At 38.8% G+C, this 27519-nt stretch overlaps 2 protein-coding genes and 1 long non-coding RNA gene across 4 annotated transcripts in view; 2 read left to right on the plus strand and 1 right to left on the minus strand.

Annotated features, from left to right (window-relative positions):
- Positions 1-66: 66 nt before the first annotated feature.
- Positions 67-11703, plus strand: BPNT1 (3'(2'), 5'-bisphosphate nucleotidase 1). The gene is made up of 9 exons (XM_066568477.1): positions 67-337; positions 3456-3580; positions 5621-5725; positions 5983-6090; positions 6603-6651; positions 7653-7744; positions 8709-8906; positions 9772-9877; positions 11085-11703. The coding sequence occupies exons 2-9, from the start codon at positions 3464-3466 to the stop codon at positions 11231-11233; spliced, it is 924 nt and encodes a 307-aa protein (XP_066424574.1). The 5' UTR covers positions 67-337; positions 3456-3463; the 3' UTR covers positions 11234-11703.
- On the minus strand, positions 7581-14828 carry LOC136568476 (uncharacterized). The gene is made up of 3 exons (XR_010785220.1): positions 14805-14828; positions 9037-9153; positions 7581-8949 (listed from the first exon to the last, which is right to left on the minus strand). It is a non-coding gene; the product is annotated as an uncharacterized lncRNA (long non-coding RNA).
- Positions 14829-14909: 81 nt separating this feature from the next.
- EPRS1 (glutamyl-prolyl-tRNA synthetase 1) overlaps positions 14910-27519 on the plus strand; it is a 37580-nt gene continuing 24970 nt past the window's right edge. For both annotated transcript variants that reach the window (XM_066568473.1, XM_066568474.1), the window contains exons 1-8: positions 14910-15016; positions 17279-17363; positions 21767-21866; positions 23637-23793; positions 24515-24654; positions 25331-25431; positions 26695-26821; positions 27021-27213. In XM_066568473.1, coding sequence (XP_066424570.1) covers positions 14971-15016; positions 17279-17363; positions 21767-21866; positions 23637-23793; positions 24515-24654; positions 25331-25431; positions 26695-26821; positions 27021-27213 — 949 coding nt within the window. In that variant the 5' untranslated portion in view covers positions 14910-14970. The remainder of the gene's footprint in view (positions 15017-17278; positions 17364-21766; positions 21867-23636; positions 23794-24514; positions 24655-25330; positions 25432-26694; positions 26822-27020; positions 27214-27519) is intronic.

Genomic DNA, 27519 nt, shown 5'->3' on the forward strand with positions numbered 1-27519 from the left:
GGCGCGACGGGCCGCGGCAGGGGACACGCCGCGCCGGGCGGGCGGCACGGCGACTGCTCGGCGCTCCCGACGGGCCGGGCGAGAGCTTGAGCCCCGCCCGGAGCCGGAAGGATTCCGGGCCTTCCCAGGTGGTTTGGTAGGGGCAGCGAGTCCTCTCTGAAGGAGCTGGCGCAGAGGCCTCAGTGCGCTGCGGGCGGGGAGCGACGGTGCTGGGGCGTGGATCCCTCCTTGGCACGGGGACGAACGCGAAGGGCTCGGAGCGCCACGCACGCTGCCGGCGATCGGTGCCGGGCTGTGGGGGCCGGTGGAGATCCTGGGAAAAGCGAGGCTGGACACGGTGAGTTGGCGGCTGCGCCAGCAGAGCCGCTTCTGCCATCCCTGACTAGCCGTGGTGTGTCCGGCCACGCTCCGCTGGGTGCGTTCGCGGGTACCGCTCCTAGCTCCGGCTGCGCTGCCCTGCAGGCGCTTTGCCACCGGGAGTAACATGGCAAGAGAATCGGGAACAGGCTTCCCTTGTTTTTCTCTTTGGTGAAATGAGGTAGCACAGCCCTTTCCCACTTGGAAGTCTGTAGGTGAACCTCAGTGGGGTTCCGACCCCGAGTCCTAGCCTGCTTCTGCTGGGTAAATATTGCTCCCTTACATAATAGAAAGTTTAACTTTTATTAGGTGTGGGCCGAAGTTTATTGTAAAGAAATAGGGAGCTCTGGTCGCTTAGGCATTGAAGAGTTCCAAGAATGAAATCATGGCTTAGCACTTGGATTTAAGGACAATGCTCTGTGTGATGTCCGTTTGCTCCTTTCATCAGGCAAAACCATAAAATTAGAAAATGGAAGTTTGCATAAAAGAGAATGAGAACCACTAACAAATCTGTGATGTGTGCTTTGATAAGTTAATTGTTGTCAGCCTGTAGTACTTAGATACATCAGAATTAAAAAGTAGAACGAGAATTCACTAATTTTAATAGGTATCGGAATAGGCTGATTTGGCAAGACCATTCAACAGTTTAGTTGCTGGGCTAGAAGAAAGGAGGGAAGATCTTTAGAGGAAAATTATACCCAAGTTTAACTTGAGGGAATAATTGCTGTGCAGTATTTGTAAACTGCACAGTTTTCTAGGAGTCAAACTATTTTTGTCCAAAGCACACAATATATTCTTAAGTGCTTTGTGGAAGTATACATTAGACATTGCCCTCATCAGAAAGAATGTGCCATAAACCTATAAATAAGTTAACTTGAGATCAAAATGTTACAGAGGTGAAAAACTTAGATGCAACTACTGCATTCACTTATCTAATCAAAAAGGTCCAATACACCAGAAGATGAGCCATACAGGAGATGCAGCCCTGTAAAAATCTAAGGCACCTTTGCACTAATAAAATACTTTGCATTCATTAAGTAATTAATCCAGAGTGACGAGGAAGGGGTGTTGAACCTCTCATTTCAGTTTCTTCTAATAAAACTTATTTTTTCATAAAAATATTTTAAGGTTTGCCAGGAGATCTTGGGTTCGCCACAGAAAGTGTATTTGTTTTCCCTAAGTATGGACAAGAAAAATGAACCTAAAAATACCTTGGGTCAAGCTTCAAGAATGCAAGATAGTATTTCTGTATTGTTTTCTGAGTCTTTTTAAATTTTATGCAGACATAAAGTAAGTCAAGACTTTAAATCACTTATGTTTTCATCTCATTTTTGAAGTAGGATCAAATGTACAGTAAGAGGTCAAATGACTTTTTTTTTGAGAAGCTGAGCAAAAAATGTTAATTATGTTCATCTGATAATTCATTTAAATTCTTTAATCCAAACTTTCCATCTAATATGCTACTTTTTTTAACTCCTTCTCAGAAATTCTTGTATTCTGTATATTTTCATTATGGAATAAACTATTTTCCTTCATGCTAACTTGTTTCACATGATGGTATGGACTTAAAATAGTATATGGCTTTCCATGTGTTTCCATATGATACATATTTGCTCTGCAACTTTCAGTTGTTTGCGAGCTGCTTTTTGCCACAGGTACCATTTCCAAAAGTTCCTCTGTAACCATTGGTACTTGTCCAGGGTATGGGTATGGACCTTGGCTGTTCCACAGAACTCCAATGCACTTTGCTCCCATCCATCAGCTGGAAATAATAATTAACATTAGGAACTGTGCTTTTTGAATGTGCTTGCACAGTCGTTCTACTCTTTCAGCCTCAGAGTGCTTCTGACTTTACTGGTACAGGTATGGTGTTACTAAAGTGGTCAAAAAGTTCTTAAATTGGCTAAATTTGGGATTCTGATACCTCTGACATTGCTGTTTTGTGAACAGCCATGAACTTCATTTGTCAAGGAAGAAGGGAAAGGTGTTGTATAATGACCTATTGCCACTTAGGCAGGACTTGCTGCAATTGCAATATTTATGATATGATTGTAATATTACACTTCCCCCATAATATATCTTCTTTTGTGAGGTGATCAGTGAGTTCCTCTGTATTTTGTTCTGGCTCTGCTCAAGTGTTTCCTTGGAAGTGTGTCACACATCTGAGGCCAAGCCAAAAAGTGTGTCATCTACACAGACAGAAACAACTAATAGAAAAACATAAAAAGCAATTAGCTCTGCATTTTAAAAAAATGCAGTGTGGTTATCAATACCTCTTTTTCTTGAGCTACAGAAAAGCTGTGAGGAATGCTAGCCTTTCCAAGGGTGATGGCTATTCTATTGGTATTCTGATTCTATTGGTGACTGAAGGTCCAGTGAATTGCACTGGTTTGTGCTGGAGAACAGATGAGGAAGACAATGCAATATTAAGAATGACAGAAAACAGAGTGCTGAGGGGAGGCAGGAAGATATAAATTGATTTCCTTAAAGAAATCAGGAGAAGTTAAACAAATACAGAAAGGACAGTTAAATTCAGATGGCTAAATTCAGCTTTTGCATACAAGTTAGCAGTATCTGCGTATCATTAACCTACTTTGTGTGCACAATTGGCCATCTACAAACCCCTATTTTATAGTTAAACAAGGGAATAGTAAGTGAAGTTGCTGATGTCATCCGGTCTGGTAGTCTTGTGCTTGAGTTTTGGGCATGAACCAACTGTAGGTTCAGTTCTGAAGAAATGAACTTATGTTCAAAGTGTGCAAAAAATGAGTGCTGTGTGTAGACTCTTCTTTTTCTTAATATTTATGATAGGAGTTTCTGCTGCTGTTGTTGTTTTTTAATGTCATTCTATTTTAGTGGGAACCAGGTTCACTGTCAGACAGAACTTCGGTATTTGGAAGATCTTGTCTACAATAGCTTTACATCCTTGTGTTCATTAATTGTATTTTTAAAAAAATCCAAAGCTCACCTCGTTACCATTTACTGGCAGTAACCCACTTTCCGCTTTCTACTCTGTTTGAAATGTTAGGTAAAATACTCTACCCTTTTTCTTCTGTTGAAGAGAGAAATGTTCAAGTTTGCTTATTGTTTCTTTTCAGCATTCAGCATGGCTTCTCCAGCTCTTCTCATGCGTGTGGTGGCCTCAGCATATTCTGTTGCAGAAAAAGCTGCAACAATTGTTAGAAATGTGATGTCTGCAGGAGATCTGGGCATAGTTGAGAAGGTATTACCTTTTACTTTGTTCCAGTTTAATTTCACTTGTTAATCTTGAGTTAGATACAAGCCAAAGTGGTATTTTTAAAAATCAGCAACTGTGGGAAGAAATACAGCCCTCACCTCCCCTGCTACCACCTACAACAAATATTTCTTTTTAAAGGATTAAAACAGCCCTAGAAAAGTGTCTTTTGACCAGTACTTCTAAACAACATTTGTACATTTAAAAGAAACACCATAATTTTGACCTGATTTCCCTCACAAACACAAGGTTTGCATAGCACCTCAAAATTCATAATAAGGAAATTAACAGAAAATATACTAGACCTATGCTCTCACATCCATAGTACAGCTTAAAATACCATGCTCTTGCTGAATTTTGGATTAGAATAAATCAGCGTTTGATTTCCTAAAACAAAAAAGAACCTTAGCTTTTATTGTAAATAAAAGTTTTCAAAATAAATTCAGATTTAAATCAAATTCAAATTTAATTCTAAAAAGAAAACAGGTATTAAAGTTCTTAATTTGCTGTAATTTAGTAAGTTGCAGTGATGAACCAGGATCTTTGCTTTGACTGCAGTACCAGAATAGGTGAAATTAACTTTAGAAGTTAATTCTAGCTTTACAGATATGTAACAATATTAAGGGCATAATTAAAAAAATTCTTGGTCTTTACATTATTCAAAAATCATCAAATGTAACAGGTGATATTGGTTCTAAGTAAGATTGGTTTTACAATCTTAAATTTTTTGAAGAATGAATACTACAAACACAAAATTAGATTGCAAGCAATGACCAATAGAAGAGGTTCTTGTTTGAGGGACTAGAGATCTTGAAATTCCTGCAAGCTTCTTGCCAAAGGTGGCTGCTGAAGGAATAGGAAGAAGGCAAAAGAACTTCAGCATGTGCCTTTGTTTTGCAGTCTGAAGGGAAGAGATGCAGAACAGAAAGGAACAGAAGTGCTGCTTCTCATCATTCATCCTCTTTCTGTAGCCAGCAAACACCAAGACCAATTCCAACTGGCCTTACTGAAAGCTTTAGAACGTCTGGGAAGGGAATGTTCCACCTTCTCCCTCAACACAGTGACCCTCCATCCATTTATCTAGTTCAGGAACACCTGAGTTTTTAGCCATCTCCTCTCCTGATATCCTGAGTTTTCTTTCCCTCAGTCGACTCTAAGCTCTCCATTTATATTGCTTTTCTTGGTAGTGCTTGTACTTCCTCCATCCCCCACTTGGGATAGACACTTTTGTCCACCCATTCTTACATTGAAGAACTACTTACACTGTTTATTGGGTTCATGTCCTGGAACAAAGGACATTCTCTGCAATAAATTGATCTTATTGAGTCTAAATTCAGGACCAATTTCAACCAAATTAATTAGGGGATGAGAGGGGAAATTTCAAAGAAAATTGTCAAATTTCATAAAATTATCGCTTGGCTAAGGGACAGACTAGTTTTGAGCATGCAAAAATTAACCCATTACATGATTCTAAATAGAATATCCCATTCCTATGACTAATTCCAGTAGCTGGATAAAACACTTTTCATGTTGTCAGCAAATAAGATACAAGCAGATAGAATTTTTGTTTGATACAACTAAGATGCAAATCTTAGATGAACTATCTTTCTAAATTCCAATGCTAACAGAATTATTTCTTACTGGGATTCTATCTCTAGACCTAAAGGGTTAAAAAAGTGTTAATAAGTTACCCACTTTCACATGTAGCAGTTAATTAACATTTAAGAAATTACTGTAACACATGTAGCAATATATGTTTGGCTACACAACATTGGGAAGGCTTGCAGTCATTTTTTTATGTCACCTTGGGGCACCAAATCCACTGTTCTACTGTCAGACCAGTCTGTCTTAGCTCTGGGGTGCACAGGGAAACTCTGCTTCTTGCAGTTTTTAGCCTGCCTTTCACAAGGTCACTTACTGGGTTGAAGATTTACCAAATTAGACTTCTTTTAGCTTACAAGTAGATATTCAGAGTGCTGTATGGGCCACTGTGCTGGTGTATTTCTTCACCTATCCGCTCTTGGACAGGCTGGACCCAATGACTTGCAGACCAAAGCTGACCGATTGGTACAAATGAGCATTTGTGCTTCTCTGGCACGGAATTTTCCCAAGATGACAATCATAGGAGAAGAAGTAAGTACCTGCTTTATTTCACACTAACAGTTTATCTTGCTGTAGCTTGCACTGGAATTTGCTTTGGCTGGGTTTAGGAAAACATTAGTTTTAATTAAAAAAAAAGAACCCAAAAAGCAACAAATAAAGCTATTTCCATCCCATTTCACCTTTCCATTTCTTTAGCTTTTTCAAGCTGCTGTCAAATACACAGCTCTAAAGCAAAATGAGGTGAGTCCAAAACATTTTTCTAATAATTCTGAGAATTCTTTTGTTAGGAGCTGCCCACTGATGATGTAACTGAGGATTTAATTGAAGATGGTCACTGTGAGGAAATACTGAAGAAACCTTGTCCTGCTCAGTACACAGGAATTAAAGAGGAAGAGGTAATGCTTAATATTTAACATTATCTATACTACTTTCTAATTTTAGCTAAGAGTGTACAATGAAGAAAGGTTTTTTCAATTTGCCAGTTTTTCTTTTTTGTTTGAAAACTGAAATGTAGTCAGGAGAATCACACCTCCAGAGCTGCAAATGCTGCATGCTCCTGTCTGCAGTAATGGGAAATGGAAATTGGCTTCTTACAATTTGTGATTCAAATTAATTTGGCAGGAATCTAGTTTGGACATATGAAAGTAATCTCATTTTCCATTTCAGCTTAATCCTTCATACTTCTATTAAGAGATTTACTGAGACATTCCGTTCAATATTTAAGCTTTTTTTTTTTTGGTGTAAAATACTATTATAGGCTTCAGCCATATAATATTGTTAAAACTTTGGATCTCTTTATTTCCTAACTCCCATAAGGAAATAAAAGCACTAAAGTAAAATATATGCTTTGCGTGTTAATTTACATGATTTGTATTTGTTAATTTTTCCTTATTTTTTATTCTTAAAGCTTGTAATATGGGTTGATCCCTTGGATGGAACCAAGGAGTACACTGAAGGTTGGATTTTCTTTTAATTCTCTTGGTAAAAAAAATAGCAATAGTAATAAAGTAGCATACATAATGCATAGTTTTCTAATAGAAGTAACTTACAATATGGTTTCATATGGCTGATGTTTCTGTACTTTTTGAGTGCTTGGAATGTATTTATTCACTCTATTCAGTTCTAACCAGTACTGAATATTCCTGATGGACTACTGAGTGTTGACCAGTTTTTATTACTTCAGAGTGCAACGAGCTGTCTTTGACTGCTGGCCGGTTGTCTTGAGTCTTTTGTTAAATTTACATATTTTTTTGCATATCTTTGAATTGAAGGACTAAATCTCCCCTTCAAACAGGAATATGCTCAATTATATTTACATCTTCCTCTCAAACAACCCAAATACCACAGCTGTACTTGTAGCCCTTTCAAAATGAAACAAACATCCTCCCACAAATCATGTTTTTTCAGTCATGGGAAGAAACTGTTCTCAGCAAAGCCTAGTTTCTATCCATAGAAATAGACCCTAAAATGAAAGAAAATAAAAAAATAAAAAGAAAAGCCTCCAAGAAACAATATGCTGAAATAATGCTTTTGCCTCCTAATGCATCTTTTAGTTGATTAATATAAAATCTTTTAGGCAGATTTTTTCCCCTTTTGGGGAGAGAGATGTACAACTGTCAATAAATTGTTAGTTTTGAATAGCATTAAAGAACTCCCACCACAATTACAGAAGAATGTCATCATAAACTGCTGTGTAGTTGTATCTTTAAATGTCCTTCTCATTATGTGTTAATTATAACATAGCTCTACTAAAAGAACTCTATCTGGGGCATTTTTTAGCAGACCTTAAAGCTAAATGACTAAAAAATTATATTAACATCTGAGAATCCTGATTATAATTTGCATTTTTAAGATAGCACTCTGCATATTGATTTGTGGACTTTTATTGAAGGTTTATATTTTTATTAAGATCTTTCTCTTTTTCAAGCTTAACTACATTCGGGTTTTTTCTGTCCAGGTCTCCTTGACCACGTAACGATTCTTATTGGAATTGCCTATGGAGGCAAAGCAATAGCAGGAGTTATTAATCAGCCGTATTACAACTATGAGGTATTAAAATATTGATTTATTTAGAAGCATTGTGTGATTTCTAAATGTGACTCCTAAGCTATTTCAGTTAGCACACTTGCAACTGAAAAGTGGCATGTAATTGAGTTAATGTTGTAATGTAAGGTATTGGGGTTTTTAAATTAAATATATATATAATTTTAAATGTTGGTTTCCAGGAACTGAATGTCAGGAACTTACTAACAACTATACTGAATCATGAGGCTGGTGTAATGCCCTGATACAGAATATATTATGTATATACTGTGCAAATTACAACAGTCCTTATAAAGTACCTACTGTAAAACAAGTACAGGTCAGTGGTGCTGCAGTCTTTGCTAGAAATCCTTTAGTAAATCCATGCAATGGGTGCATTTGCAATGTGTGGTAACTGCTATAAATCTGCAGCCCTAAATAAACCAAGCATAAGTTGCCACTGACAGCTCAGTTAGAGTGCATCATGCCAGGCTTCAGGATGGCCAACCTACAGACATTTATATATTTGGAGATTATTTCAGTATTACTGGGGGAGCTCATGATACAGCCTGATTAATTAAACTTATTTGAGTTGAAAGAAAAAGCCCTTGAGCTGATGTAATACTATCATATTTTGTGTGACGTGGATCACAAAATATTTCAAATTACAAGATACTTTCAATTACAGATTGTGCCCCAAGTACAGAAATATACAATTAATCATCTGCCAGTCACTAGAAGCAGGATATAATCCACCACCACAATGTCACAGATAAGAAAAGGGTCAATGATGTCATTGCCTTATAGGGAAAGAGAACTAATTTTCACTCTGGGCTCTCAAGTAGTTCTTTTGAAGTGCCACTGTTTAAATGTACAGGCCAGTATTAATGTTATATGCCCTGATATGCCAAGATGCATCTAGGTACCCTTTCCCTTGGTGCTTTAACTGCTGATCAGTGTGATTAACCATCACTCTGTGTCTTTTTTGTAGGCAGGAGCTAATGCTGTGCTGGGCAGGACAATCTGGGGAGTGCTGGGCATGGGTGCCTTTGGCTTTCAGCTGACAGAAGCACCTGCTGGCAAACACATCGTTGTTACCACCCGCTCCCACAGCAGTGCCCTGGTGAATGAGTGCATCGCTGCCTTGAACCCAGACCATGTCATCAGAGTTGGAGGAGCAGGAAACAAGGTATGAAAACTCCCAATCTTCTGGTTCTACTGGGAGGTGGCACCTTTGGGAAAAAAAAAATAAAAAGACTTTTTAAAGAAATTATTTGCTTACTTGCATGAACATACAGGGGAGACTTCCTCCACCTTACCCCGCACAACTTCTCTTCCTAGCATTCAGTCTGCTGTGATGTTGAGAGAATGTGGCACAGGTGTATTTGTACCAGTGCCCATGCTGGTCATGGCTGAGGTCTGTCTTCCCCAGTATTCTGTTTTTAGGGGTGAAAATAAAAAGTTGTAAGACCAGAATGACTAAATGGGAATTCAGTTTAATCTCAATTATTGGACATGTCCTCCTATTTGTGCTAATACAGCTTTTTTTCCAACTACCTAGCAGCACATTTGAAAGGAAAAAATACAAGCACACAGTGATATTTCCTTTGTGAAATTTCTCTGCATACAGGGAACATTCATTTGGTACAGGTTTTAAAGCTGTTTTGTCATAGCTGTCAAAAACACACCCTCTCATCTCTTTTCTCCAACATGTGCAAGGCCCAAAGAGGCACTAACACAACAGGTATATATTTTCCACTTTATTTTTTTAGTACTCGCACAAGAAGCGAATTCTTGTTTCTGAAACTGAGAGCAGATTTTCATCCTATAGACTGTATTTATAACAATCAAAAATATTGAACTGGGAATGGTGATACAGTATAGCTTCTAAATTTTAATACATTTATTGTAATATTAATAAGGAAATGGCTGGTGTTCCTTTCCTGACTATCAGTACTTAAATAAACAGATTTAATCCTCACTTCCTGGTGTTATTTCTACCCATTTCTAAATTCCTAAATCCTTTGCAATGATTGCAACTCTATTCGTAACAGATCATTCAACTCATAGAAGGCAAAGCATCTGCTTATGTATTTGCCAGTCCTGGGTGCAAGAAGTGGGATACATGTGCACCTGAAGCTATCCTACATGCTGTGGGAGGTAAGTTAATAGCATTCAAAGTTCCAGGATAAGTGAAAATGCATTAATTTGAAGTTAGTTATGCTTTCCATTGAAAGAAAAATGACAAGACATGTGTCAGTAACTGTCACATAATTAAAAAAGCCAAATCTCCAAATTTAATTTAAGGTATATTCATTTTAGTATTTTCAAAAAAAATGCCCCCTTTTTTTTCCTGTTGGCTACTATCTCACAGTAAAATCTGCTGTCCTACTAACTGAGTATAGTAGTTTATTAGTAACATGTTACGTAGTATGTGGACATTGAATTCTTTAAACCAATAAAAATAGGTCAAATCATGCTGTTGTTCTCTGGATATACAAACTCCAAAATTGAGTCATTAATGTAATTCAATAGAATTATTGGTCTCCAACCAACATGAGAAACTTCACTTATCTAGAGGCTAAAGGGGTTGAAAAATTATGAAAAGACTCATCACTGAAGATTTGAAGTAGTATTATTTTTTTTAATTCTTCTTTCCACAATAATAGGCCTTTTACTACCATATGCTTAAATTATGGGGTTTGATTCCTAAATTCTGTCAAGCAAGGATAACAGGCTTCATAATGACACTATTGAACTCCTCTGCAGCCTGTAGTGTTCATAACGGTGGGATAATTTTAAACAGGGTTAGCTCAAGCACAAAGCAACCCAACCAATCTGGGGTAGCACAGTGCTGTATTTAGCCTCTTTGGTAGGTAGGAATCTCCTGGTTAAATGAGCAGGATCTGTTAATTTACAAAGATCTGTCTTGGTCTTGCTAAGTGATTCCTAAAATCTCAGTTAAAACCAGCTGGGGTGTTTCAACACTATGTTAGAGTTTGTGGTATAGAGTTACCCTGGTTTTTACTTGAATTGAGGATTTTTCTTTGATGCTTGTCAATGGCAAATGTTAAAGCTACTCAGGAAACATTTAAAGTAATCCATGAGAGAGAGATGTTTTCCTATTTCTGGGACACAAAGAATTTAAGTATTGTTGAAAAAAAAATAAACCCACTAGTTATTTGATTTCAGTCCATATAAAACCTGTTGTACTTAAATTGGAAGCAAAGATACTTCACATGTGAAGACAGGCATGTGTACCACAAAGACTGCTTTTAGTTATTTCACTTGAACTAATAGACTCCAACTCCTTTTTGCTGGAATATTTTTCTTTTTTTTCTTTCTTTTTTTTTTTTTTTTTTTGCAGGCAAGATAACTGATATCTGTGGAAATTCATTTCAGTATAACAAGGAGGTGAAACACATGAATTCAGCTGGGGTCCTTGCCACTTTGAGAAATTATGACTACTATGCCAGTCGTATTCCAAACACTGTGAAAGAATCTCTTATGCCTTAAAGCAGGGAAGAGTCTTCACTTGGCCTGGAAGGCTGAGAAAATGAGCTTGGTAAAAAAGAAAGGAAGAAGATGACTGAGCACGAAATTCTGTTTCATAGAATCTGAACTGAATTCTTTCAGTAAGGTGTTCAGTAATTTCAAAATTATACAGAATCTCTAAGTATCTGTTTGATCAGATTGTTTGGCTGTGTTGAGCAGACAACATCAAAACAGTCACATTTCTTTAGTAGATGTTTTCTATATTTTTTGGGAGTTTTTCTTCCTCATGAGTGTAATATACTGCTAATCATAACGTTGCAGACCAAAAATCATCTTCATATTCTGAGCACAAAATCATGTTAAGACATTTACCTGATCTTGTTCAATGGTTTTTGTTGTCAATAAGGGTTATTGTGTTAAATACAAATGGACTAAGCATTTGCCTGGATGGATGATCCCATTTGTTATAAAGTTGCCAGTTTTGATTCTTAGAGAGGCAGCTGAATTTTTTTTTTGGTCTTCACTGAGTTTTGGGATGGCCAGTTGGGGTTGTCTGAGTTTTGCAGGAGGCAGGACACAATGCAGCTGGGCCTGGAAATCTCAAATAAGGGTTCATGGATCACTAGATTCAGTGAGGATCAGTGAAGTGTACATACAGCAGAGTTCAGAACAGCTCACTTGGAAATCCAAGGAAGCATGACAAAGGCAGGAGTTCCTAGCACCTCTATGATTTGAAATGATTTTTCAGGGTTTATGCCACTGTAGTCTTGGAGCACTTTGGGCATCCAAAGCCAAGGTCACTTTGCATACTTGGGAATAACTGAAAAGTCAGACTTTGAAATTTTCCATGTCCAGATTCTGAGATAAAGCAGGCTCCTTTCCAACAGCCCCAGAGTTGAGGAAGTTGACACTACCATTTTCCCTGCTTGTGGAACACAGGCATGTTAGAGGAGGGGAGAGAACAGGGCCAAGATCACCTAAAATTAACTTTGAATTGGAGATCCTGTTTCAGTCAGCCTTCCCATAGGTGTGGCTGTTAGGAAAGCAGGATTAAACTGCCCAGTCCACTTGAACACAAAGGAGAACCAGTGGTAAATTACGTATGACTAACTAAAATTGGAAACTTAGACAAACTCTTTTGAAGTCTTTTCAAGCTGAATTTAGGATTTTCGAATCACGCTCTTGAACCAGTGAGGCATCTGTGCCCCTTCTTTTCTCCAGATGATGTGACTCAAGTCCTTTACTCTCAAATGAAGGAGTCCTAGCGCCTCCTTTTCCCTATCAATGTGATACATATTGAGGCATGCCAGTTTCAACAGACAACATGGAGATTTGCTTTTCTTTCTGTTCTCCTTGTGGACAAAAGAGTGACATATGTCAGGTTCTCAGGCAGGTGGTCTCAGGAAGGGTATCTGAACACAGCTGCTTGCTTACATAAAGACCAAATCCCTAAGCTCTCACACATGATTTTTTTCCTTACCCTCTGCTGGCACCAATGAAAGCCAAAGTAGCCTGCAAGATGCACTGCACCCTTTCTCACTTCCTCTCTGCCCACAAGATTAGGTCTTCTAAATAACTACACTCTTCATCCACACAAACTATCTTTAAATGAGTGCCTCAAGGTATAAAAAGTTGTTTTCCATACAGAAGAAGGTTTTGAAATTCAGTTTTCCAGTGTGTTAAAGTTACTTCTCTCTCCTGTCATCATACAATATATTCAACAACTCCACCTTAAGTCCTTAGATTAGATCCTTTCCTCACATTAGGGTTACACCAATATGACTTCACTGGCTTAAAGCCGACTCCATTTCCAACAAGCAGGAACATCTTGCCACCAAAAGATATGAACGAGGCAACTCTTGCTGAGATGCTCCTGTCTCTCCATGTGCACACGTGGAAAAGAATCTAAGGAATCTTTTCCTTAGTGAGGTCCTCTTAGCCTAACATTTACAGATAAATTAGCAAGATTAGCATTTACCTCATTCTAGCATGACACTGGATTAGAGCTGCATATATAGGAACAAAGTGTGCTTCTAATCCCTTGATCTAAAGCCTACCTTTCTTCTCTTCCTCAATTGCATAACTGGTAAGAGCATGCAAGGCAGATTCAGCCTGCTTTAATTAGAACCTTCTTCATATTTTGGCCCATTATAAGTTTAGTCATTCCACATACTGATTGTGACTGAAGTTTGAACCATATAGCAAGTATAATGATTTCACTGTTTGTTATACATAATTTTTACCTTTATCTTATACAGGATTCTTTGAGTTGCACGCTGTAGCATTCCCATCAAAATCTGCATGTGAATTTGCAAAACAGGTTATGATAAAATGTAGAACTCAGGCAACACAAAGGCCTTCCTTAATCGTTCTTTCCATGCAATCATTAAAATAAAAAGGACAGAACCCATTGATAGTAATCTTCATCTATTGCTTCTGTAATCTTATTTTCATCTGAAACTTGCAATAGGTTTGAAAATCTCTTCAGCATAAGCCTCTTTCTAATTCTGCTGTAATTTCTGTCAGCTCATTTAGTTACCTGAATGGTAGTAGAACACACAGTATGTATCAGCTTCTGAATGATGTGGAAAGATACTTATGTATGGAAACTCGTGGAAATACTTTCCATGCTTACAGAAACTGTAGAACCGCTTACAGAGAAGAGTAGGCAAAGTTGAAATTAAATCCAGCAGCAGGAATCAAGCATAAAAACCAGCATGTAATGTGCAGTCATGCTCTGGCTATACCACTACCTCCACTGCACAAAAAGCACTGGTTCACCAATCAAGCATTTGATAATGTCTCTGTTAGCACATTAGGTGCTACAGTAACATCTATAAAATAGATGGGGGGCGGGAAATCACAGGGACACTGCGTTGTCCTTGCAACAAAGTGAATTTGAGCCAGTCTGCTGTGAAAACTCGGTGACGCAGCATTTTGTAATTCATTCCAGGGCTCCAGAAGGTGGCTGGGCACTGTGACAGGCTCTCCAGTGAAGTGGTCACAGTGCCAAGCCTGCCAGAGTTCAAAAGCGTTTGGACCACGTTGTGCAGGGCCAGGAGTTGAACTCAATGATCCTTGTGGGTCCCTTCCCACTCGGGGTATTCTAGGACTCATTTGACCCGCTGCAAAATTCGCACGTTTGTCAGAAGTTTAACAAGTGACATCCTACAAAACCAGAGGAGTGAAACCACCGCACTCAAACGTGTCGGTGTGTGTTGCGCTGCTCGATTTGTTTGGATCATCACACATAGAAAAGGGGCTGGAGGCATCTCCACGTCTGCTAGCCAGACATCCAGCTAAGGGCTTTGGCAGGCAGCGCCCGCAAAGCCCTGGGGAAGGCTCAGCCGGAGAAGCCGTGAGAAGGGAAGCACCAGCATCTGGTTTGCTGAGGGGCAGGGCAGCCCTCACCCAGCACCCATCCCTCACCCCGGCCAGCTCCCCAGGGCTCCACCGGCGCGGCCGGGAGGGCCCGGGAGGGCCTCGTGCGCCGCCCGCTCGTCACCTCCGGCCGGCTCCGGCTCCGGCCTCGCCCCCTCCTCCGGGCGGGCTCTGGGCCGCAACAGCGAAGGGACACACCGGGCACCCTCACCTCCCGCTCCGCCGCCCCTACGGCTTCTCCCGCGGAAGTGACGAGCGCTTCTCCCGCCCCGGGGCGGGTCCTGCCGGGCCGCCCTGGCCGCGCCGGCCCCTGCCGAGGTGGCAGCACTGCGCGCCCCGCCCCGCCGCCTCCCTCGGTTCCGGCGCTGGCGGCGGGAATGGCGGCTCTGAGCCTCACCGTGGACGCGAGCAGTCCCCCTCTCGGTAAGTGCGGGCCGGCCCTCGCCCCGCGCCGCCCCGATCCCGCTCTGCCGGGGGTCCGGCGGGGCTCCGTCCCCTCCCCACCTCCCTCGCTCCCTCCCTCCCGTGTTGCATCATGCGGCGCCGGCCGTGCCCGCGTGCGGGGCCGGGCGAGGCGGCACCGAGGCCCGTGCCCGTCCTTCCCATTCCTCCCGTCTTTCCCGTTCCTCTCGTCCGTCCCATCCCTGCCGCCCTTCCCCGGGGCCGTGTGCCCGCTGCGGGTCCCTCTGGGCAGCTGCTCGGGCCGTGGCGGAGCGGCCGGCGCTGGGCATAACTCTGGCTGCGGGAACTCGGGCACGGGTGACTTGGCACGTTGAGGCTGAATGTTCAGTGCAGCCCTAGTTCACATCGCCTGCTCGTGACCTCTGCCGCTGTCTTGCTATCTTTCATTTTCAGTTCTAATCCGCTGCTAAAATTCCCCTCTTGGGAGCTGGCTCGAAGTTCTCGGTTGCTCCCTGCCCTTCGATGTTATTTTGCCTTTAAAAATGTGAGAACCTCCTTCATTGCACTTCCATCCATCTGGAAACAATCTTTTGTACGTGTTCCATAAAATTTCTCCATTTCGTTGTAGCTGTTCAAAATAAATTTTCTTCCTATTCTTCATCGTAGCTTATTGATTTATTTTTCTTGCTGTTACTCCCAAATGGATTTCAGAGTTGAATACAACTTGCATGATTACTGATTCAAGGTATAAAAACATTTATGTTTTAAATAACATTTCTCCTGAGACTTATTTATACTGATTTGCCAAAAAAGAAAATAATGCAATATGAATTATGATTAACATCAGTTTTAGGGGCTTTGGAGACTTATTTTGTTTGACAGCTGGTGTGTGGCACTGGAGGTTTATTTCAGGAGATTGCATGATTGTGTCAGAAGTGTTACATATTACAGATGAAACATTTATATCAAGGAGACAAGCATACTCATCTTACTCATCCCTACTTCATACTCTTCATTGTGTCTGCTGTGCAAGAAAAGTGTAGTAGTTTTTAATGTCATCAGTATTAATTACATAGCTTGGTGCACATAATACTTGTTATTTTCAAAGCATTTCCGTGCATGTTATTAAAATACTTACGTGTCTTACTAATGTAATGCATAAGGGATGTCACCCTGAATTTCACAGATGGATAGCTGAGGGATGAGAAGAAGAACCTTGACTTACTCTTAATGCCACAAGAAGGGTTTTCAGCTGAGCAGAGGTGAGAGCTAGGGAATTCCTAGCTCCAGTGGTTTGTATTTAGGCCAGTGTATTAATAGCTTCTAGTATCATCTGCCTTGGTAGCTGGAGCATTGTTCAAGGGAAGGTAAAGTGCACAGCATGCTGTGGAGACTTTAACAGGTTAGGTGGCTTTCTAGACCTAGAGTACAGTTCCTGATTTGCCTATGCAAAAGCTTGCTGCCTTTGTACGTGCCTCTGAGCAAAGTTAGAGAACACAAGCTCCTCTTGTGCTCAGCAGGCTGAGTCTGGAGCAGAGCCAGTGCAGAAACGCATCCAAGTGAGCTCGGTGCTCTGTTTGAGCTGCTGTGTCGTGCTGTAGAGCCTAGAGATCAGAGCAGGTTTGCATCAAGCCTCTTGGAATGTGGACAGAGCTGTCTTCCAGTCAATGGTGTAGCCTAAAAACTTCAGTAATTATTTTCTTTCTGCAGACCATTTCTTACTGTCACTGGTAAACTACTTTGAAAACGTGTGTAAGTTTCCTGTGCTTTTACATGGATAAAGTTTCTTGGTTTTGAATGGCTAATCTTTTCATAAACTTTAAATCAGGTTAAAAATAGTCTCATCCTTGATCAGAAAATGCTGGTATATTGAGTAATTGATCTCCTTTGATGCACATGTCAGGGCTGGAATGGATTACATTAGTAATATTGTTCAATAATTAAGAGCTTTTTGATTACATTCTCCTCATATACTGGGCGACAGGACTAATTTTTACCATACCCTTAGGAAGCAAAAATGTATCACAGCTGACACTTGCTGAGCTCACTGCAGATCACTGTGTGCTGGACATTATCAATTTGAGGCTGTAAGGATTGCCAAGAAGAAGCCTCTTGCATATGAGACTGAACATTGATTTTTTTGTTTCCCTGGGCATTCTCATTTGAAGCAGTCGCTTCAGTCACCTGGTCCTAGTGGATAGGAGATGTAAGTGGTTGGTTGTAACTATGAAATGTATCTCTCCTGGAAGGAAGTTCAGTATCTTTTTCTCTTGTTTTTTCAAGGAGCTCTGCTGACGGTGGAGCATGTGAAGAATGATGTTGAAATTTCAGTGCAAGAAGGCAAAGAAACCATCCTCTCTGTGTCTGAGTAAGTGACTTTGCATCTCTCCTTCTACCTTTGGGTCAGCAGTTTTAAAAATCACATGGTTGTAGCATTGACAGTAACCTTTTGAGGTAGGAGGAAAAGAAAAAAAACACAGTTTTATTCATCACTGCATTACTGGTGTCTCTAGGACAGGCAAAACATTTACAGTATATTCTGAACTAGATCTTTATGGAAAAAACTTTTTATTTACATGTACCTATGTATAATATTTATGTTGTACCAGTTACTTTACTGTTTAGGACTTTGTGTGGTGCCATGGGTTACCAGCAGCAAGGCTGTTTTATATTAGAGAAGTTTGATAATATAAGATTCCTTGGGCTTGTACATGTGTGGTGGACTGAAATTTGAATGTTGAGATAACATCATTTTAAGCTCCCTAATGTATGTGTATAAGCAAAGGCATGATGTCAGTAAAGTGCTAATTACCTGTGTAGTGCTATTCAGCGTATCCATCTGCACACTGTAGAAAGAATATTGGAAATTTTTGTAGTATTATATTGTCTGTCCTTCTAAAAATACTGTACCATTGGAATGGATAACTTCAAGTTTGGGACACAAAGATGGTTTTTACAGTCTGAGTGAGATCAAATGCCTATCAGAAATGCAGGACTAACACTGTTAGTTTTGGGAAGCTGCATTGTATTCTTCAATTCCATATGAGTTAAGACATCTGGGTATATCAAGAGGAGAGATCCTCCTCTTGCAGTGGAAGCTAGCAGTGGAAACTCTAGCATTTAGTATCTGCAGTTAGGAGCATATTTGTACACATGAGCATTGCAGTTGTAACTTAAAGTATGGTAACACCATGATGAATTTGGAATTACTGATTATAACTGTAGTTTTTGAACACAGATTTTTTTTTTTGAAGATTTGGGGGAATCTATTGTTCACAGACCTGCTGGCAAACTCTCATTTCGTGAGCTAATTCAGTAGGAGATGCTGTTAGAGTCACCAATGCATCATAGACTGGAATACCTGCTTGTCTGAAAAATGGCTATAGAAGCAACGTATTTCATCTTGTATTGCAGTTACTGACTTGCTCCTCATAAATTAACACTAACTGAGCACTTCCATGTCTTCTAACCTTAGGTAATAAACTTGTCACTATGTACATATATTTGCAGAAAATCAAAGCACAGGAAGATTCACAGCCTTCAGTCATGGTTGTTTTACTGGTTGCAAATACTGTTTTCTGTTTAAAATGTTAGATCTGAACTCACATAGGGGTTCTTGCATAATCTGATATTGCGTATTGTCTTTTGCTGTGCCTGGTGATGGCGCTGAATTTGTGATTTTGAATGAAAGCAAGAGAAATATGACAGATTATATTGGGATTTAATTGGTACAGCTTTAATAATCTTCAGTATGTGTTTTGCACATGTGGGATACAGCTTACATAACAGAAAGTTAATTGGATATTTTTTACTTGCAGGAGAAAATTTTCCCCTTAAGTAGCCTTAGTCAGGTTTGGATTTTGTTTTACTTTGACTGTTTGGGCAGTGGATGGATATATATATATATTAAAATGTATACATATATATATATATGTATGTATTTATACATATATGTGCTCCTGTGACACAATATTTTTAATGTATATCATTTGCTTTGAAATAATATTTCTTTCATTAAATAATTTAGTGTTGCCGTGCCTTCTTCCTACTGCATTGCAAAACCACTCATTTTGGCTGTAATGGAACTTGTCAGAAATGTAAAGCAAACACTCTTTTTCTGCACTTTGGCCCTGGGTAGATAATGTCTAGAATCATGGGCCCATCAGATGGAAATTTTTGTGTGTTAGTGTCCTCTCATCCCTTGCATTGGCTTATGTTCAAGAAGTTATTCCAGACCTTAGTATTGCATTAATTTTCCCTTGCTTGGTTGTAGCAATTTTGCAAATTGATTCTCTGCCTTAAAGCCTGTTAAAAGTATATCTGCAATGTGAGAGGCATCAGCTGAATTTGTATCTCAACTAATGCTTTTGCTAAATGGATTTCATGGCATCAGTTCTGCTGAAGCATCTTGTTTGGCATGTTGTGAAAATCACTTTGGATGTTTCAGATTCTTTTTTCTTTTTTTGAATCCATTAGTTCTAATGACTTCACTTGAACAAGAAAGAACATTTTATTTGTGATTCTTCTATGTTTGGTTTTGAAACTCAGTTAAAATCTGGTGACAAAATTTTTAGCTAGCTAGCTGAAACTTAGCTGTCAGCCAGCTACCTAAAAGGTTTATCGCTCATTTGAGATGATGAATTTTTTTTTAAAGGTTATTTTTGAAGATTTAGCTTCAAAACTTCTTGTAGTAATAGCTCATAAGCAAACTACTCTGCTAAGTGCTGATGGCTTTTTGGAGAGTTTTGGTGTACCTGTGTCTTGTCAAAACAAGCTGCAGTACAGCTTTTGTATGGTGGGCACATGCACATTTCAGAGTAGTTATTCTTCCTAGGCAGATCAAGCAAAAGCTTTTAGCAAGTCAATTCAACATTGATTTATTATAGTTGGAAATAATTTGTGGTTTGGGGTTTTTTGTATTATGTGTTTGCTATTATTTTTTGGTCCCTTTTTTGCATCTTGTCTTCTTGAACATTTGCCCTGGTGTTTAATTATGTGGCATTTCATGTCACTGTCAATAGCCACTCTGCCTGTAGCATTGCATTTTCCCTGTTCATTCTTCTTTACTTAGCCCTGGAGTTAGCAAGCATTGGCTGCAAAAAGTCTTTTATAACTTTTTCAAAGAGGTCAATTAGTGATGTTTGGGTGGGAGTATTTTTAACTTTTAAAGCATAAGTAAGATTTATTCAGAGTAACATTTTCCCATTTCATACATGTATTCAGTTTTGCTTGAGTAATCAAGGGTATTTGTTTTGGTATGAATTAGAGAAAACAATAAAAGTGCATTTCACAGACTTTTCAAGTGAAACTGTATTGGAAATGATTTGTTTTTCTCAGTTTATAAAAGCTTCCTTAAATTCTGATAGTGGGAAATTAGAATAGGACACATTTTCAAGTACACAGTAGGGTATAATTTAAACACCCTACTGTGACTTTGGGTTTTAGTTACATTTTATGGATCTTCTATATATATATACTGGATCCTAGATGCTTGGAAAGCAAGCAAAATTAAAAACAAGCAAACCAAAAAAACCCTCCCAATGAACTATATTCCTTAGGTTGTACTGCAGTTAGCCTAATGAGACTGGCTGGTCCATTTGTACTAAAAATAGGGCACATTCTAATTGTTAATATATCAAGTACATTCTGTATAATTTTCAGAACTTTTGTTGATTTTTGCAAGGCTTGAGGGCTATCACAATTCTTTTAATTTTATAAAGGATGCAGTAGGTAAAAAAGGAAATAGAGAACAATGACAGAACAGAAGTGGAACCTTGGTTGGACAAGTTGGAGTATAGCATTCAGTCCATTAAATTGAGTAAATGTTAAAAAAAAACACTTACAGGGACTCCTTTTGTTGATATCAATGCTTGATTTAGAAGCAGTTGGAGCTCTGTTTTTGCAGTCTGCATCTATGTGGGACTGTAGAGTAGCAATGAGTATTATTTGGAGAACTGATGTTTCTGGATGCATCTTTCTTCCAAGTTCTTTAGCAAATATTAATTTAGATGAACTGGAAGCTAGATTTCTGATAGAGTACAGCTTTTTGATACTGTATGTAATGTAGAAAATTGACATGAAAACAAAGGAGTACTCCCTTTGGAGAGCCCTTCTTCTGCAGATCTGTTGAGGGCTTTCATAAGCGGTATGGGGACAAAAAAATTCAAATTAGTCTGTTATCTGGAGAAGACTGGGTAAAAAAAACAAATACATGCAGGGAAGTTTGTTCACCAGGGGATGGTTTCTGTGAAGTGTGAATTGAGTAAAGTAAGTAACAAATGAACAGGGATTTTTTCCCCTGATGCTAGCCCTTAAAACCATGATGAAGACCTCTCAATTCTTCTGTTAATTCACTAGGAATCCTCTTCAAAGTGATCCTTCTTTTATGAAAAGAAAACAGATATTGATTAGCTCCTTATAATCTGGAAAATCTGTAGCTCAGGTTATACTTATGAATTCTGTCAGATGTGAAGAGAGCTTTAGTATTCGAAAGAATAATCAGTCTTATTTTCTCATTTTCAGCTTAAACAAAATTCTCACACATTTAGAAGGTTATTATTCCATCTGGTGATAGAAAAGCAAGGACTTATTTATTCCTGTTCTAGGTTTATTTTATTTTTGTTTTTCTACTCTGGTGACCTGGTACCTGTTGGCTCGCCTGGAAGTTATTTTGTGTTTGCTTTGCACATGTTTCAACTATGTATGTGCAATTAAAGTTGAACTGACTGGAGGTAGTAACTTACCTTTGCCTTGCCCCTATCTTTTTTTTAGGCAAGTTTCATTTACTGATGTGAATTCAATAGCTCGGTACCTGGCTCGAGCTGCTGCCTCTGCTGGGTTGTATGGCTCAAATCTGTTGGAACACACTGAGGTGAGAAGGAATCACAGAATCATAACATGGTTTGGGTTGGAAAGGACATTAAAGACCATCTATTTTCCATGGGTGGGGATACTTTCCATTAGACCAGTTTGCTCAAAGTCCCATCCACCTTGGCCTTGAATCACTCTCTTGTCTCTTGGGGCTTTTTTTCCTTTTCCCTTTTTGTCTTTTGGCCTGTTCTAAGTTTGGGGGCAGGGGGGGTTTGGGGTTGGGGTTTTTTTTTGACCTTGTGTCTATTGTTCTGCATTTTACTGTTAGACTGAGGTTCCAGTTATGTGGGATGTTGAAGGGTTTGCTTTGGTAAGCTTCCTCCTTCATATAAATAAATATAAAGACTAAGAAAACTGTATAAAGACTAAGAAATCTGAGCTTTGGAAGGGTTGCCCTTGCCCACTCCTGCAACAGCAACTCCTAAGCAGACAGTTTGCTAATATAAAATAATTTAAGTTGGAAGGTAAAACATGGATTTTCCCTCCTCACTTCTCTCAGCTCTGTTGCCATCAGTTGCTGTCTTGTAATACTTCAGTGTAACACCACTGAACACTGTGTGGCATTTACTGTGTATGATAGACAAAACTCTGACCCTGGTTTCTTCCTGGGTCTAGCTCAGGATAATCAATCATATGCTGAATTTTAAATTGATAACTGAAACTAGCAGACAAATTGAAATTTACTTCTCTGAAATTTGGGGAGGAACTGAAGGATTTGATTCAGATCTTTTCTTCTTGAAGCCAGTGGTAATCACTCTTCAATCACTCTTCTGCCCTCATAGCTGGTCTCAAGGGAATTGTTGTCTTACTACTTTGCCTGTGAGGCATTAAAAAGTTGTAAGTTATCTTGTGGCTATTTAAAATTTCTGTCCAAATCCTTTGTTTTTAAGTTAAGCCCAGACCTCAGCAAACGCACTTTCAGGGCTGGTACAATACTTCTTTTCACTTCTGCCTCTTTCCAAAATAATACTGTACTTGGAGAAGTACCGGGACAGCTGCATTTGTGGTGCACATATTTTGGCGTGCAACTGCAAATGACTGAATTCTGTGGAGGTTGTAATTACATCTGTGCCTGCCACGTTGCCTGAACATTGGAAGGATTCCCGTTGCAGTTTGCAGAACAGTTACACATGAAATAGGACCAGAGAAGAGACACTTAGTCTCTTGCAGGATTGAGGGATTCAGTTCTACATTATCAACTAGCCTAATTCTTAATATTTTTTTGTGTTTATGTACAAAGATAGATGGAAAAGACTTCTGCAGGAGTGGGGAGTAGGACTTGTGAAGTTCAGGGGTTTGATTTCTTCAAATCTAAAAGGAGATGAGGAAGAGAAAATAGGGACTGAGGGGAAAATGGTATACTAACCAGCAGCAGCACCAGGAAGAGGAAGTAGGTGACAAATATGATATGTAAATAGCTAAAGGAGTGTGATGATTTTTATAGACTCTTGTGATAAGGGAGTACCTGAGAACTGCTTATTATTTTACCAGCAGAAATAACTGCAGTGAAGTTGATGTTTTCAGCAATTTGAATTCATGCTGAAGGAAGAAATTAAATTTCATTATTTAGTATTGTTCTTGGTGATTTTTTCAGTATAATTTATTTTAAATATTCCTTCAACATATGTTATGATCTGATATATTTAATTCTAATGTTCCTGTTAATATCTTCTGTTCAGCTGTTAGATCAATTGTGTATTATTCAGTTATCTAGCAAGCTTAATTCTCATTCCATTAGTAACTTTAACTGTCTTTTGTCCCTTCAAACAAGATTGACCACTGGCTGGAGTTCAGTGCTACAAAGTTATCCACTGCCAGCCAGTTTCCTTCAGCCATCCAAGAACTCAACCACTGTCTGTCTCTACGGACCTACTTGGTGGGAAACTCTCTGAGTCTTGCAGATTTGTGTGTCTGGGCTGTACTAAAAGGTATTGGTTTATATTCTCTGTTTCACTGGCTTGCAGTATCAATATTTTGATAATCAATAAACAACAAGAATCCCCAATTTTTCTTTTTTGTGGATGCTAGTAGTGACTCCTAGCTCTATGACAGACTGTCTACTGTCATACACACTGCTGTGACCTGTGCATCCCTAGTGATGGCAATAGTATAGCTTAGGAAATCCTAGATTTTATTTTTTTAAATTGTTGCTACATTTGGAAATTTATGAGCTGTAATCCCTAGGTGGAACTTTTTCTAATTTCTTTTGTGTAATAATTGCAAGAATATCTTTTATTACCTGTTGCCTCAATATGAAAATGTGCAGTGTAAAATTATATGCATTGACCTTTCCGTGACATTATCTTAGCAGAGGAAATTTCTTCCGTGTTTACTTTGAATTATTAAAAGAGGTAGATGTTATTCTGCAAAATGCCCTTTAGAGGTTAAAGAAGCTTTGATGATCTGTTTTTATGGATTTGGTTTTTATTTTCTCTTAGCTCTATATCTAAAGGTGATAGGTGACAATCTACCATTCAGTATAACCCAATTCCACTTGAAAGTAAAGGGAATAATTAAGATTAAAAGCTAGCAGCTTTTGGTGCTTTTTCAGTGTTGCTGCTCTTAAAAGCAATCTGAAAAGCTGCTGTTGATAAAAACAATTTTATTTTTATAGTTAAATAGTTTGAAAACTTCTTTGTTTTCTAACAGATAATGGTACGTGGCAAGAGCAGTTAGAACAAAACAAAGCTCCTGTGCATGCAAAGCGGTGGTACAGCTTCCTTGAGGTACAACGTGCTTTCCAGTCTGTAGGAGCCAAGTGGGCTGCTGGCACACCAAAGGTTAAAATGGTAAGATTTACTCAGATCTTCTGGAGAGAGTAGCTTTATTTCTGTGAATACACTGCAAGAATTTTTTCTTTTTAAGTTAGAGAATTAAATACTGAAAGTATGCAGTCGTACAGTGAGCTAAACTTTTGTAAACTCTTGTTTACAGCTAAAGCTGTTGATTTCAATTTTAAAAAGGCATGAGCTGGCTAGTCCAGTGTGTAGGTGGAATTGTGGAAATATGGCACCTCTTCTTTTAATCAGCACTGCTCTTTAGCTGTATTGTTTGCTTTTTCTAAAGACAGTTTGAGATCCTGATGGACCTGCAAAGATTGCTCTTGACTGAAAGTTGACTGAACTTGTTAATCATGTTCAGGTTAAGAACACTAAGATACAAAACCTTAACTAGCAATTTTCTTCTAGCATAGAAGAAAAACTAGCATAGTTTTCTTCTATGGAGTAAATTAGACAACTTAGTGGGAATTTTCAGTCCTGGACCAGATTTGAAGACAAAATAACTTTTAAGTTAATTAATCTTTATTTGGAGTCCTGAGTAAGGTGAAAGTTGTGAAGAGATGAATTTGGAGTCCAATATGGCAGCTTGTAGGTTTGAAAGGAGACTTTGATACAGCAGTTGTTATCTAGAGTTTTATATCCGATTTTACAGGTAATACAATCTGTAATTATGTCTGTTTTCAAGGCAACAGAAAAAGAAAAGAAAGCAGATGTTGGGAAGTTTGTTGAACTTCCTGGCGCAGAGATGGGAAAGGTCATTGTGAGGTTTCCTCCTGAAGCAAGTGGGTAAGAAACACGAATACTTTGCCAAGGTTCTATTTTGTTTTTTGTTTTTTGTTTTTTTTAAAGTATTTTGGTGAGGATGGTAATCAGCTTATCAGACAAGACTGTTAAACCAAATGAGTGTTAAAAGCTTTGTCTCCACTAGAGCTGTTTGTACACTTCTCCTCTGTGCTTCATTGCGCTGTTGTCTGGACTTCGAATAGGGAGTTGAGTTGTGAGATAGAGTTGTGCAGCTCAGCAGTGGGATGAGGAGAAGCAGGAGGATGGCATTTGTATGGATAATGGATGTGTGTGCCCTGCCAAGAGCTATGGTGTGAACATGCAATCCTTATGAATTGGGTCAAGGGACTCAGTGCTTCCCAAGGCAGCTTCGATTTGAGAAAGGAAAGATGTGTGGGATAGCCTTCCTTGGGGAAGCTTGACACCAGATGTATAATGGAGGGCCAAGGGTCCAGATTGTGAGGAATACCAAAGCACACATTCCTTAAAGATCACACAGAGAGATGTGATGAGCCAGTATAATAAACTCAATTTTTAGCCAGCTTTTTGTTTTCTGTTTCTTTTTGGAGTTGCCTGATGGCCTATAAAATTTCCACTATTGCATTTGTTCATTAAACAGGCTGTTCAGCATCATGTGACTTCTGTAGTTGAGTTTCTTACTCTGTTAGTCCAATATAAACTTTACTCAAATATTGTGAATTATGTATTATGTATGTGTATGTCTATAACATATATTATTCTCAGTTTACTTTAGTAGTTTTTAGTGTCTTAATCCTGGTGTTTTAAAACACTGCTCTTCAGGGACATGTTACTCTCTTTTTGTCAGAGATTTTAATTTTGTGGATTTGGGGATTTATATTTAGTTTAAATTAGTCAGTAGCTTTATAGCTTATATTAAAAAATATGCAGCAATAGGAAAATTTCACTCTTGAGAATGTGGTAGGTTCAGATTATCTGGTAGCTGCTCCTGGGTATCATCAGCAGTTGGTTTAAGTTAGTCTGTAAAAATGGAGATAATTGCAGTCCAATCTTTATATCCATAGCAACACTCTAATTTACATATTTAGTTATTTTTAACAGTCAACTACTAAATTTGTAGTAGAAGAAACATAATCTGTTTTCATAAACGTGTAGTATTTCAGCAAATATCCTAGGTTTGCTGTTTGTTACACTTAGGTATTGCTCTCCATTCTTTCTCCTTCCCCCACAAATAATCTAGCTGAAGTAGTTCTGGTGTATATATTTATTTTTTAATTTCTTTTTTAGATATCTGCATATTGGTCATGCCAAAGCTGCCCTGCTAAATCAGCACTACCAAGTTAACTTCAAAGGAAAACTTATTATGAGATTTGATGACACAAATCCAGAAAAAGAGAAAGAAGACTTTGAAAAGGTATGATAAGATAGCAGAGGGATTATAGGCTGTGAAAGAATGATAAGTGCATGCCTCTCTTTTCTTTCATGCTTATTCTTATGGTTTATCCTTTCTGGACAATGGACCATTAAAACCACCACATCTTACATGAAGAGGATAAAGATGTAAGAAAACTACCTTTCCTGAATATTACAGTGTACGTTTTCACACTTGGCAGGTAATTCTTGAAGATGTTGCCATGCTGCACATCAAACCAGATCAATTTACATATACCTCGGATCACTTTGAAACAATAATGAAATATGCTGAGAAGCTTATTCTAGAAGGGAAGGCGTATGTGGATGATACTCCTGCAGAACAAATGAAAGCAGAGCGTGAGCAAAGAGTGGAATCTAAACACAGAAATAACTGTAAGATATTTTAAGCTTTGGTCTTGCTTTCTTACCTTTTTGATTTGGTATCAAAGCTTGATTTTTATTAACAAATATGAGTGAGATTACTAAATTGCATATCTTCAAGGTCCTTATAGGGACTTGAAAGTGTTTAGTGCTTTGTTCTACAAGGCTGGATGGATGAAGTACACATTTAGACCAGGGCAGTAAACTTCTGTATGTATGAATTCATCACCATTCATTATCACTTAAAAATTCACAATGTAAAATGTGTGAAAATGAATTCCGGTGTCCAAAGAGGGGATGGCACTGATTTTTCTTACT

The sequence above is a fragment of the Molothrus aeneus genome, chromosome 33 (genome assembly GCF_037042795.1).
Source record: "Molothrus aeneus isolate 106 chromosome 33, BPBGC_Maene_1.0, whole genome shotgun sequence".
In the NCBI taxonomy this organism is placed as follows: domain Eukaryota; kingdom Metazoa; phylum Chordata; class Aves; order Passeriformes; family Icteridae; genus Molothrus; species Molothrus aeneus.